We start from the raw sequence: 13,131 nt of genomic DNA on the forward strand, positions 1-13,131 counted from the left end.
TATATGTCAACATGGGAATCTGGTACACCTTAAAATCTCACCCATGGGATGCGCCTGAGCCTGTGACGCCTAGTCAGCAGTCCGGACACAGGAAGCGAGGCCTGATGGCATGAGCTCCAGCTGGGGAACGCGTCACCTTTATGGAGAGACGGAGCTGTGCGATGACAAATACTACCCTTAGGTTATTGGTGTGCTGAGACGAAGGCCAATTATGACTCTAACTCGTCTGAGCTCTGCCTTGCAACATGACTTTTAGGTTCATAAACAGCTATGTGTTACCTTAGCATCTTTTGTATTTGATAGAGCTAGAACGTGGTAACAATTTACCTGCGTTCGGACGCTCTTTAGGTCGATGAATCTTTTGACTAAGTGGGAACTCTCTGTACTCTTAATCGATCAATCTCATCTTTTATCAATAATCAATAACGAACATAAGCAACGCCTTGAACAACATAACACTTAACAATTAATCCAGAATACATTTCGGCGAACCCTGACCTTTCAGCCAGGAATAACCACACCAGTTTATTGCAAAGTTAGTGAATTTATTTCCCTATATTAACAAAGCTAGCACGATATAGATGTGTCTCAACACCAAATGATAAACATAAATGAACATTAATAGCTGTCCATATCGTCGAAACAAGTGTAATCTATGTAGCATTTGAATCACAAGGCATTCGATAATGGCAATGCAAAGCACTAATACGATAATCTGTAATGGGCTAATTGCATACATTTAGTCAGCATAACAAGATCTCAAATTGCATCGTGCGACATATGGAATCCTCGTCTAACCTTAAATTAGCATCGGCACGTGGGACTTCATGCAAAAGCAATTTAGCAACATTAATTTAGAAAACTCCTAGCTAGGGTCCTTATCAAAATCAGCAGTTTGTCACCTAAAAGAAACACAATGCAATTTTACAATTTCCTTTCATAATTACCAATTCCGATCAGCAATCAATGAATTATTCGTCTCACAGGTATCGTTTCTCGATCAGCATAGGGCCGGGACAAAGGGGCAGGGGTGAACGGGGCAATTGCCTCACGGCGGTAAGATAATATTACTACTTCATGCAAAGGGGCAAATCAAAGTTAAAGTCTCTAGGGCAAGAATCATTAAAGTCTCTTTCTCTCGACTAGAGAAAGCATCAAAGTTTCTCAAAATGGCGTCGCAGCAAAATGGGCCATAGTAGCTACGAAGTCAAAATGGCGGGATGTCCGAAGATATAGAGAGCTTTCCTCTCGTGCCCCTGGGTTTTATAGACAACAGTTCAAGTCCAGTAGGGTCTCCATTGGTGGGTTCATAGGTTAGCTTCAAATTGACCAATCAAAAACGACAGTTCTCAAGCTTTTACTTAAGCATACATTATCCTTGGAGATGGGTACGTAATTTGCAACATTGTCTCTCGATTAGCTTACTCTCAGAGCCTCCATTGTACGCACCTGAAAGTCGACCTTGAATTAAGGAGAAAATATGCCAGGCTGGCACCAACTTTAAGATAAGCACGTGAACAGTTTCTGTGGAAAAATACAGCTTCAAGCAGAAATACACGTTTAACAGCACAATGGAAAAATACGAACATCTAAACCGTGAGACCAGGCAACTAGGCCAAAGCCTCCGCTAAAGTAATGCTAAGCTAAAACATTTCAAACAAGCAAATCGTAGCACATGTTTATGATTATGTCGGATTAGTGCAATTCTAATACACCACGTTATATAAAGCACGCGTATAAATGATGGCAAACTACTCTGAGGGCACATTTTGTCCCCGTACAATCTTTATTAATTCGGTTAATGTCACACATGATTATGTCAGCACTACGTTTATGCGTTAATAAATCAAAACTTTCATTTTCTGCTTCATCAATCCCTCCTCTGATGACTACTTGTCATCACAGAAATTTAGCCCACAAATTTTATCCCATTAAAATTCTGTCAGCTCCCTTTTCCTTTTAGTTCCCCTAGTTTGCGCTTTGTATTCTTCTGCCATTCTTTTCATAATTTTCTCCTCCTTTCTTCTTTTAATTCTTTCCATAATCATTATTATTCCCCTTTTTATTCCCCAAATTCCAAATACACAAATTATCACTATTAATATTCCTTCTATTATTTTCAATAATATTCCATTCCAAATTCCCCCAATCCAATGTCCCACTGAAGCAAGTCCCTTCCCAACCTTTTCCCACACTCCTGGTTCTTTCAGTTCTTTCAAATCTGCACTTTCTTTGGTTAGATTAGCAAGCATAGTTTTAATTTTCACACTATTATCAGGTATATAGGTGCAGCAGTGACGTGCACCAATCATTTTGCAAACGCCTCCATCCTTTGCTAAAAGAATGTCTAAAGCAAGCCTATTTTGAAGAGTCATAGCTCTTTCCGCTGCAAGTTCAGCATCCATCAGGATTATAGCACCTGAAAATTTTGTCAACATATTATCCACTATAGTAGACAGCTTTCTTATTTTGATGGAATTCAGCACAACTCCCAATGAAGGAATCATGGCTCCAAATATGTCACCTACCACAGCAGCTGCGGTCTCTCTTTTCTGGATACGATGGGATCCAGGTGTCTTTTCAATCATCGATATGTCATCCAGTTGATAAACCTTTGGAAACACTATACCCAAATAACACCTTCCCCACCATCCCTTTGGAAGACGATAATAGGCATTATGCCCACAAATGTAATACACCCCTGGAATGACAGGGTCAAGTCCGTCCATCATGAATGTCCATTTGGCCTTAAAAATAAACGTATGTTTGCATTCACTCGCTCCTACAAAAATATTATCATAGTAAGATTCACCTCGATATATACAAAACTTCCCTACATGCCAAGCATCTAAAGCAATTTTCCCTTGTGTCTTAATAGCAGCAAAATCATAATTATCTACTGAAGTTCTCTTGTATAGCTCCTTTTCTAATTTCGCTTTCATTTGAGCCCTTCTATCATCTGTGCGATCTAAAAAGCTTATTTCTACAGCAGAGACTGAGCAAGTAAGGTTCTCCCTATGAGCATGAGCCGTTTCAAAAGGTTGCATTGGCTCGAAAAAGTCCCTCATAATTTTGTAATCCCAATATTTTGCAGTCTCGCTTAGCTGCGCTATTATAGGAACATAAGCAAAGGTAACATCATAATTTGAGAAAAAATACTGTATGTTAGATTGACCATAAAACCTAGACATTACTATACTACATGTAATCCCATATGTAAGAGGCATGTGGTGATAAGTCACCCCTTCCTTTACTGATGTTGGTATCTGGGTACACACATAACAATCTTTCGCATCCATAGTCTCAACATACTCTGTTAATAAGCGATAGAAAACGTTATACGAAAGCTCCTTCTTATCGTGCAAGAGCCTCTCATCCAGTGCTAGTCTTTTCAATGGTGTTAGTTCAGTAACAGTAACAGGAGCAATAGTAGAAGCAGCAATAGTCTCATTCTCACCCTTTCCATGCATTCCAAACACAATTGCCATTATTATTAGTACACATGTTAGTACCAAGCCTATACACACGTATTTACAATATTTCTTTCTATTGTTTTGCATAGCGTACCTAGGCATGATCTGTATAGAATCAGAGAGCTAGAAGCACTTATAAATGAAACTACTTAGCAATTCAGTTACAAAGCTGAACGGGCACAATGTTCACACCGTCTTCTTCAAAAGGCCAGTCACTTATCGGTTAGCAGCATTTGTCTCAATTCGGTTTAGCAATGTCTCAGCTGGTTGTTTGTCTCACGTTAGCAAGCAATACCATTTACTTCCGTTTCAATCAACAGAGTCTATGAAACTTTTCTTTTCTATTGGTATCTCTTCTTCTTCTTCGTTCTCGATGCTTAGAGATACAAACTCATCAGTCCAATCATTGTTTACTGCATATGCCCATTCAGGACCGGAATACCTCCTGTTCGGTATCCTTTTCCTTTTCAATTTTGCTTCTCTTTTCGATTCTGCTTCGCTGGCACTCTCCTCCTTCGCCAAGTCCTTTTCTTCACTTGACGATTGTTCCACGACAGTCACTTCCTTTCTTTTCTCTTTCACTTTTGGCCTTCCTCCCTCGTTCAAACCTTCTTTGCCCTTTTCTTTTATCGGTGAGATACTTAATCTTCTTTTTGCACCGTGTCCATTTGATGGACCTGCGATCTTTTCTGTAGAGGCTTGAACTCTTTCGTTCTGTTCTGCCTCGTTCTCTCCTTCTGGGGAATCAATCACGTTCTCTTTTTCTTTTTCTGTATCGTCTGCTTCTGGGAAAGCCCCCTTCTGCTCAGGCTCTCCTGCTTTCTCACTTTCTTCGAGCCCTTCGTCACCGTTACTTTCTTCAGGCTCTGTATCACTTTCAGCTGCTTCAGGTTCCTTGTCACCTTCAGCTGCTTCAGGCTTTTTGCTACCCTCAGCTGCCTCAGGTTCTTTGTCACCTGCAGCTTCGTCGTCGCTGTCTGAACTTTCTCCTTGGTCTTCCCCAAGTGAGTCGGACTCTTCGTTCTCCAATAATATCTCTTTTTCTCCTGCTGTTGCTTGTTCGCTTTCAGTTCGCTTTTGTTCTGTCTCAACACTCGGCACTGTTTTATCAGGCACTGGTAATTTCAGTGCTTCAACTTCCTCATCTGTGGGACACAGCACCTTCTTTGTATGACTGGCGTGAATCCAGTTGGGAACCCCCGCGCACTTCACAGCGGTAGTTGTCGTCAGGATCACTTGGAAAGGGCCTTTCCAACGGGGTTCCAGGCACGACTTCCTCACGTGCTTCTTTATCACGACCCAGTCACCTGCTTTCAGTGCGTGTCCTGGACCTTGGATCGGTGGCAAGGTGGTCACTTCCACCTGGTGAGAGAAAGAGCGAACCACGTCAGCCAGACCTTTGCAGTAGTCTAACACCATATCATCTGTAATATTCAAAAGCATGTTTGCGGGAACTGCAGGAAGTCTCATAGCCCTGCCCATGAGAATTTTGTGCGGAGACAATCCAGTTTTTCTATCCGGAGTGTTTCTCATTGACATTAGCACTAAGGGCAATGCGTCAGGCCATTTCAAATTTGTTGATGCACATATTTTTGCCATTCTCGATTTCAGCGTACCATTCATCTGCTCCACCAGTCCTGATGCCTCAGGGCGATAGCTACAGTGCAGCTTTTGCTCAATGTTCAGTGCTTCGCAAAGTAACTTCATCACCTCGTTATTGAAGTGACTTCCCCTATCTGATTCTAAAGAGATCGGGAATCTGAAACGTGGTATTAACTCCCTCAATAATAGCTTGGCAACTGTAAGACTGTCATTTCTACGTGTGGGGTATGCCTCAATCCAATGACTAAAAATGCACACAATCACCAACACATATCTTAAACCTCCATGCACAGGCATCTCAATGAAGTCCATCTGCATACGACTAAAAGGACCGCTTGCCCTACCAATGTGACTCGCGTTCACAACCGTCCCCTTTCCTGGGTTCATCTGTTGGCAAGTGACACATCGATGGCAAACTGCTTCTGCAGCTTGACGAAATCTGGGGTTGAACCAATCAGTTTTGAACAATCTTATCATGGCATCTCTCCCTAGGTGAGCTTGCCCATGATAGAACCGCGCAAGCTGTGATAAGAGACTATTTGGCAGAACAAATTTTCCCTCATGTGAAACCCATAGCTCGTCTTGTCTCTTTATACATTGTGATTTAATCCAGGAATCTCTTTCATCCTCTCTGACATTATTCTGTAGTGCTTTTAGTTCTTCTATTGTATCTACGACCTTCAAGGCAAATGCTTCAGCTGGTTCGAGTTCTGGTTCACTTATTGTATTCCAATCATCCCTTAGCAATATACAATTCAAAGCGCAAAATCTTGCGACTTGATCTGCATAGGCATTTCCCAGAGACACATAATCCTGTCCTTTCGTGTGAGCACTGCACTTTACCACTGCAACTTCAGCTGGCACTTGAATGGCATGTAACAACTCCCTTATTCTCTCCCCATTTTTCACTGGGGATCCTGAAGAAGTCAGGAAACCTCTCTGTGACCACAGTTGTCCAAAGTCATGCACAATCCCAAACCCATATTGGCTATCAGTGTAAATTGTGACTTTCATCAATGCAGACAATTGACATGCTCTAGTAAGGGCTACAAGTTCTGCTACTTGTGCAGAATAGACTCCTTGGAGCCATCCCGCTTCCAAGACCCCTGTCACAGTACATACAGCATATCCTGCTTTCAAAATTCCCACCCCATCTCTTAGACATGAACCATCAACAAAAAGAATTTGGTCATTTTCATCAAGTTTTGTATCCCTGATGTCCGGTCGGGGTTTTGTGCAAAATTCAGTCACCTGAAGGCAGTCATGCTCGACGTCTTCAGCGTTCTCAATTTCAGCATTTTCTCCAGGAAGCAAGGTAGCTGGATTCAACGTAGTGCACCTTTTCAGCTGCACATTCGGTGAGCCCAGAATAGTAGTTTCATACCTTGTGAGTCTTGCTCCAGTCATGCTGCGTTCGGGAGCGGGTCAAAAGTATCTCAACTGAGTGAGGGACCATGACTGTTACTGGGTGTCCCATCACTATCCCTTCACTCTGAGTGAGGCTGATACCAACTGCTGCTACGGCGCGCAAACACCCTGGGAGTGCTGCTGCAACCGGATCCAGAGTAGCTGAAAAATACGCTACTGGTCTGTTTACGCCACCATGGGCTTGGGTCAAGACAGACAAAGAACATGCATCACGTTCATGACAAAACAATGTGAAAGGCTTCGTGTAATCAGGCATACCTAAAGCTGGAGCCCTACACATGCACTCCTTTAATTCAACAAAAGCATCCATCTCATCCCCTTTCAGTTCGATCTGATCCAAGGCATCCTTCTGGGTCAATTTCAGCAAAGGCTTCGCTAGAGACGAGAAGTTGGGAATCCACTGGCGACAATATCCCACCATTCCCAAAAACTTCCTCACCTCCTTCCTTGTCTTTGGTGGACTCATTTGAAGTACACTTGTAATTCTTTCCTTCATTATTCTCCGCGATCCTTTCTCTATCTGGTGACCCAAGTATTTCACTTTCTTCAGACAGAACTGCAATTTGGAAGGAGACACTTTATGTCCATTCCTTCCCAAATGATTCAACAGAGCAATAGTATCGGCTGTGCAGCCACTTTCTGTCTTTGATGCAACCAGTAAGTCATCAATGTACTGTACTAAAGTTGACTCGAATGGCAACTCTAACTCTTCCAAGTCTTTCTTTAGAACCTGATTGAATATCGACGGTGACTCAGAGAACCCTTGAGGAATTCGACACCAACTGTATACTCTGTCTAGGAATTTGAAACAAAAGAGGAATTGGCTATCCTCATGAAGAGGCACAGAAAAGAATGCTTGTGACAAATCGATGACTGAGAACCACTCAGCTTCGCAAGGGATCTGAAACATTATCACAGCCGGATTTGGTACGAGACGGCAGCACTTTATTATGATGTCATTTATTTTCCTCAAATCCTGTACAAGTCGGACTTTCCCACTTGGCTTTATTAGTCCCATTATCGGTGAATTACATGGGCTGCTTAATACTTCTTTCAGTACTCCCTGCTTCACGAATTCGTCAATAAGTTGGGCAACTTTCATGAGGGTATCTTGTGGCATGTGGTATTGTGGGGTCTGGGGAAAGATCGCATTGGGCTTTACCATCACTTTTACTGGTTCTACTCCTTTCATCAATCCCACCTCTTTCCCTGTCATGTCCCACACTTCCTTTCCGACTGTTTCCCGTAATTCTGCTGGGATATCTTCTTCAGTTATCATTGGTAAGAGACAGATCAGAGGATACTCTTCGTCAACTGTTTCTATCTCATCACCCCCTTCACTGTCTCCTTCTTCCCCATCACTGCTCGTCTGTATTGTTATTCCCTCGTTCGAACACATTATCGAACAACCCAATTTGCACAATAGGTCTCTTCCTAACAGTGCAATCGGGCTTGAGTCACATACCACAAACTGATGTACCCCTTGATAGTTACCAATGTTAACTGGTATCGGATCTGTTATGGGGTTCGTCAGATGCCTGTTTGCTACTCCCACCACTTGAACTGTCCTCCCTGAGAGTGGCAAATTTGGTACTTCACTGCTCTTAACAGTTGAACGTGTGGCTCCTGTGTCGACCAAGAATGAGACACGATGACCCATTACTCTTCCCTCTACGTACGGACCCTTTGATCAACTTCTAGAGATGCCGCAAGCACACAATCTCCTTCCTCTTCTGAGCTTTCACTCTCCCATACGTTGTTTATTCCACTCTCACTGTGTAATGGGAACTGTTGTACTGTGCCGTTTGTGCTCATTACCTGACCCGTTACCTGTGGAGGAACCATCATTTGCTGCTGACTCATTGGTGCCAAAGGTATTTGCATTTGCTGATTAGGTACCAAAGGTAACTGCTGCTGCATCGGCTGCATTTGCGTCATCTGCACACGGGGCATCTGCATCTGCTGCGGCTGCATAGGTTGTAATCCCTGCAATTGATTTATGGTCTGAAAATTTGGGTTTGGACCTCTCATTTTCGGTCCTCTCATTGTCTGAAATGCATTGACGTCATTGTTTTGCTGACCAACACCTACACCTGCACCTGCACCTTCCTGCACCACCATCGGGCACTCGCGTTTCCAATGACCTACGTTTCCGCACGCATGACACGGCATCACCTTCTTCATTGCCTGCACACCCGTCACAACAGTGTTCAAATCCGGACCATTATTCACAAAACCTCCTCTGCCTCTGGCCTGTGGCTGAAACGCCATGTTTCCTTGCAACTGCGGCTGCTGTTGCTGAAACGCCATGTTTCCCTGCAACTGCGGCTGCGGTTGCGGCATCTGCTGTTGGAACCCTTGCATCCCTGGCAACCCTTGCAGTCCTTGCAGACCTTGCAAGCCTGTCTGAGCTGCCTTAAGCTGCATCATCATCACCTTCTCTTTCAGCTTTTTCTGTTTTACCTCAATTTCGTCGCTACAGTATTTCGCATAAGTCAAGACTTCATCAATCGGTTTCGACTGCCAGCAGATCAAATGCGATTTTATCATCTGACTTATCTCTGGTCTCAGCCCTTCCACAAATCTGAACACAAAATGAAGCATATCTTTCGCCTCTATTGCTTCCGTGCCACTGTAATTCTTGAACGCCTTCAACAACCTCTCATAGTAACTATGAATCGATTCTTTAGCCTCTTGGGCAGTTCGATCAATCTTCTGCCAATCCACATTTTTCGCGGCAACCTTCGTCTTCAAATGCTCAATCACCTTATAGTACAGACACATCACCATAGGTGATGGTGCACCCGTCTCTCTGTCTCTCTCTGGTTCACTTGTCGGCCAACCTACAGCTCTTTTGCAATCCTCCCACAAATCTGCCGGAACCACAATCTCGAATAGAGTGTTCAGGTCTTCCCAGAGACATTTTGCAAGCTTCACAAACCTATCAGTCTGCTGATACCATTCAATCGGCTTCTCCCTCAGTTTGGGAAAATCGTTCGTAAAAGACTGAATATCACTCCTGTGCCATGGTACATGTACTAATTTTCCCCCTGCTGTCTCCCTCATTGGTAACATGGTTACTGTTTCGCTGCTCTGCGGTCTTTTCTCATTATGCTCTGTAACACTGTCCCTCCTCTTATCCTTCCTCTTTACCCATCTGCTTTCCCACTTGTCTAAGCACCTCCACACTTGGGCACTCTGCAACAATTCTCTAAGGTGTGCCTTCATGCCTGCTGATCTCATGTGTTCAAAATCTGTGGTCCCAAAATCCAACCTATAGCTCCTGCTCAAGTGTTTCGTCTTGCCTATGTCAATCCCGTTCCTGTCTGCTACTTCCTGTAAACTTTTATGCACCTTGTTTACTTCTTTCGTGATCTTTGGACATAGATACCTCAACTCCTCTTCCGTGTAGGATTCTAACCTGTTCACACCCATATTCCCTTCCACCAATTCTTGTGCTTCCATGTTCAGCCTCACCCTGCTCAAGTAATCGTCTCCTTTCCCACTGTCTGAACTTTGTGTGGAATTTAAACTGTTGAACCACTGTGACAGCTGTTGCGCATTTACCCCCATCAGTGTAGCATTCACATCGACTGCCATCGATGGTTGCGGCAACTTTTCAGTGCTCGATGTTAATGGTATTATCAGTTGGGGGCTCGACCTCACCAGTGTTGATTGAGCGCATACGGGACTAAACTCCATCAAGGACCCGGACCCAGTTGGCTGAGTCGCTATCGGGGTTATCCCTGGAGTATTTTCTATGCACCTTCTTTCTGTCCCATTCTGCAGCATTTGTCCCTGACTGCTCATACCTAAGTTAGGCTGACTATACAAAGGTACCACTGGACCTACAGTAATGGGCAGTGATATTGCATCTGGATTCTGTCCATTCCCCATATTCTGAGGCATGTTCATCCCCATATTATGGGTCATCATTGCCGGCATGCCCATCTGACTCCCCGTCATTTGAGCATGAGCGTTTCCTCCCTGCATCTGCTTTTGAGGCATCATAAACTGAGTTGATTCAGCTTGTGCCATTGTTGGGTTGTAACCATTCTGTACGCCCCTTACTGTTGGATCTAGAATCATTCCTCCACTATTATCACTGCTGTAGTACCCTGGCATCTGCGGCTGATAATTTTCTGCTGGTTTCAACACGGGCACATCTGGATACATTCTCCTAACCTGCGGTATCTGTGGGGTGAGCAGTAAACTCGGATCCTTAGATCCCGATGGTGCTCCTGGATTCTGCGTCTCACTGTTCTGTACCGATGCCGGAGGGGCAGAACTGGTACTTGGACCTTGTCCATTTTCCGCATAAGGTGGTGGACGGTCGTTCAGCAATTGCATTATCAACTCCTCATCCTCTAACTCCTCTTCTCTACTCAACTTTTCCTCGTTCTCTCTATCCTTGGAACATTTCCTGTCTGTCTTACAGGTAGCTTTCTTACCTGTCTCCTCTTCATCTTTAGTAATTGCGGGGAACAATTTTATTCCCTGCAATACATCTGACCTCCACACCTTCTGCGCATTATCCCACCTAGCATCCGCTAGTGTCTTTTCTACCTTCCTCATCCTTGTTTCAAACTTGTTTTTCTGTTGCTGTCTAGCCATGAGTTCCCAAATTGCTAGAGCCTCAAACTGTGCTGGCCTTGGAGGTAACTTCATGTCATACATCGTGAATCTCAAATTCTCTAGGACCCTTATATTGAATGTCCCATGTATCGGGAATGCTACGCTCCCATGTTTCTCTGTCCACTTGTGCCATTGCTTTAGCCAAAGACACGGAGCTACCCCTTTTTCCTCCATTACAATGTAAGCTGGTGTACCCTCGGGCGGCGTTTCCTCTCCTACGCTCGCTTTAATGTATGACTCTCCCTTCATCGCGCTCCTGAATGCTTTAAGGAATTTCATTTTCTCGTCTTTTAATTCACAAGGTTTATAATCAATAGGTCACTGTTATTCCACAAAATTTGTAATCAATAGGTGACTTTAATTCCCGGAATACTCTTCACCTGCCTTTCCCCTTCCAATCGAGTGCCACGGACTGCGTCCAATCCGTGCGCGACCCGTCTCACCCACCAACCTATCCCAGCGCGGCTCCTAGTGACGTCACACTCACACACACTGCGGCTGACAAAGCCTCGCGGCTAGTCCTCCTTCACTCAGTTCCTCCCGTAACAACTTTTTGCATGTATCGCGAGCTACCAAAAACTAAAACAGATCTGTCGGTTTACTACAGGAAGGGTAATGTAATCGCTTCAGGACCTTAGGGACTTTTCACTAACCTCGGCCACTATTCGATCTCTTTCACCAGCCTTGGCCGCTATTCGGTCTTTCTCAGTCCCCACATTCGCAAGCAAATCTGACCCGCAGACCTACGCTCAACTTGTCAATGATCTGTTCTAGTGCACTTAGAATCTTGTCAAAGCCCGAAGTCGAAGTTTCTTTCACTCCCTAACACACGTACCCACTCGTTGACCACGCCCGATCAACCTACTAAACCTCCCAGACCACAACATGGATCAACATACTCCGGAGTCTCTTGACCTCGCAGGGCCCGTCTCAACAACAACAACCACGTGGACCTTTTTATGCACAAAGCGCCAGACGCACATGAAGTTCGACGACTTCCCTACTCTCACACTCGGAGCCGCACCTCCGCTATCTCTATGAAGTTCGACGACTTCTTAGTTCTACACTCGGAGTCGCACCTCCGCTATCCTTAAAAGAAAACCCTCGCAACCTTTTCACACACTCTGCGGCAGTAAGCTGTGCAAGCGCAAAACCCTAACCTCACTCATACCATCACTAGTACCGCCAACGCTGTTTCCACATCTCCGTTCTCTCCATTCGCAAGCTCCGAGATCCCGGGAAAGTCGCGGTGGACCTAGCCCATCATCATCTTGTCAATTATTTTCATCCAAAAATCTAATTCAACTTTTAATTCGACACCATGTACTCTAATGGTACAGGGTCCCAAAAGACGAAACCATCCTCTGCTACCATCTACTGATAGAGCTAGAACGTGGTAACAATTTACCTGCGTTCGGACGCTCTTTAGGTCGATGAATCTTTTGACTAAGTGGGAACTCTCTGTACTCTTAATCGATCAATCTCATCTTTTATCAATAATCAATAACGAACATAAGCAACGCCTTGAACAACATAACACTTAACAATTAATCCAGAATACATTTCGGCGAACCCTGACCTTTCAGCCAGGAATAACCACACCAGTTTATTGCAAAGTTAGTGAATTTATTTCCCTATATTAACAAAGCTAGCACGATATAGATGTGTCTCAACACCAAATGATAAACATAAATGAACATTAATAGCTGTCCATATCGTCGAAACAAGTGTAATCTATGTAGCATTTGAATCACAAGGCATTCGATAATGGCAATGCAAAGCACTAATACGATAATCTGTAATGGGCTAATTGCATACATTTAGTCAGCATAACAAGATCTCAAATTGCATCGTGCGACATATGGAATCCTCGTCTAACCTCAAATTAGCATCGGCATGTGGGACTTCATGCAAAAGCAATTTAGCAACATTAATTTAGAAAACTCCTAGCTAGGGTCCTTATCAAAATCAGCAGTTGGTCACCTAAAAGAAA

The 13,131-nt window shown here is 44.0% G+C and overlaps 1 protein-coding gene across 6 annotated transcripts in view; it reads right to left on the reverse strand.

The window, feature by feature from the left end:
- LOC138246278 (CD82 antigen-like) overlaps positions 1-13,131 on the reverse strand; it is a 173,781-nt gene that overhangs the window by 73,251 nt on the left and 87,399 nt on the right. For 2 of the 6 annotated variants that reach the window (XM_069200713.1, XM_069200715.1), the window contains exon 3: positions 3,713-4,835. The exons of 3 other annotated variants lie outside the window; for them this stretch is intronic. In XM_069200713.1, the coding sequence (XP_069056814.1) occupies positions 3,783-4,835 (1,053 nt within the window). In that variant the 3' untranslated portion in view covers positions 3,713-3,782. Of the gene's footprint in view, positions 1-3,712; positions 4,836-13,131 lie in introns of those variants that run through there. One more of the 6 variants, XM_069200714.1, reaches the window with a different exon arrangement.

This window comes from Pleurodeles waltl, chromosome 7, assembly GCF_031143425.1.
Source record: "Pleurodeles waltl isolate 20211129_DDA chromosome 7, aPleWal1.hap1.20221129, whole genome shotgun sequence".
Classification (NCBI taxonomy): domain Eukaryota; kingdom Metazoa; phylum Chordata; class Amphibia; order Caudata; family Salamandridae; genus Pleurodeles; species Pleurodeles waltl.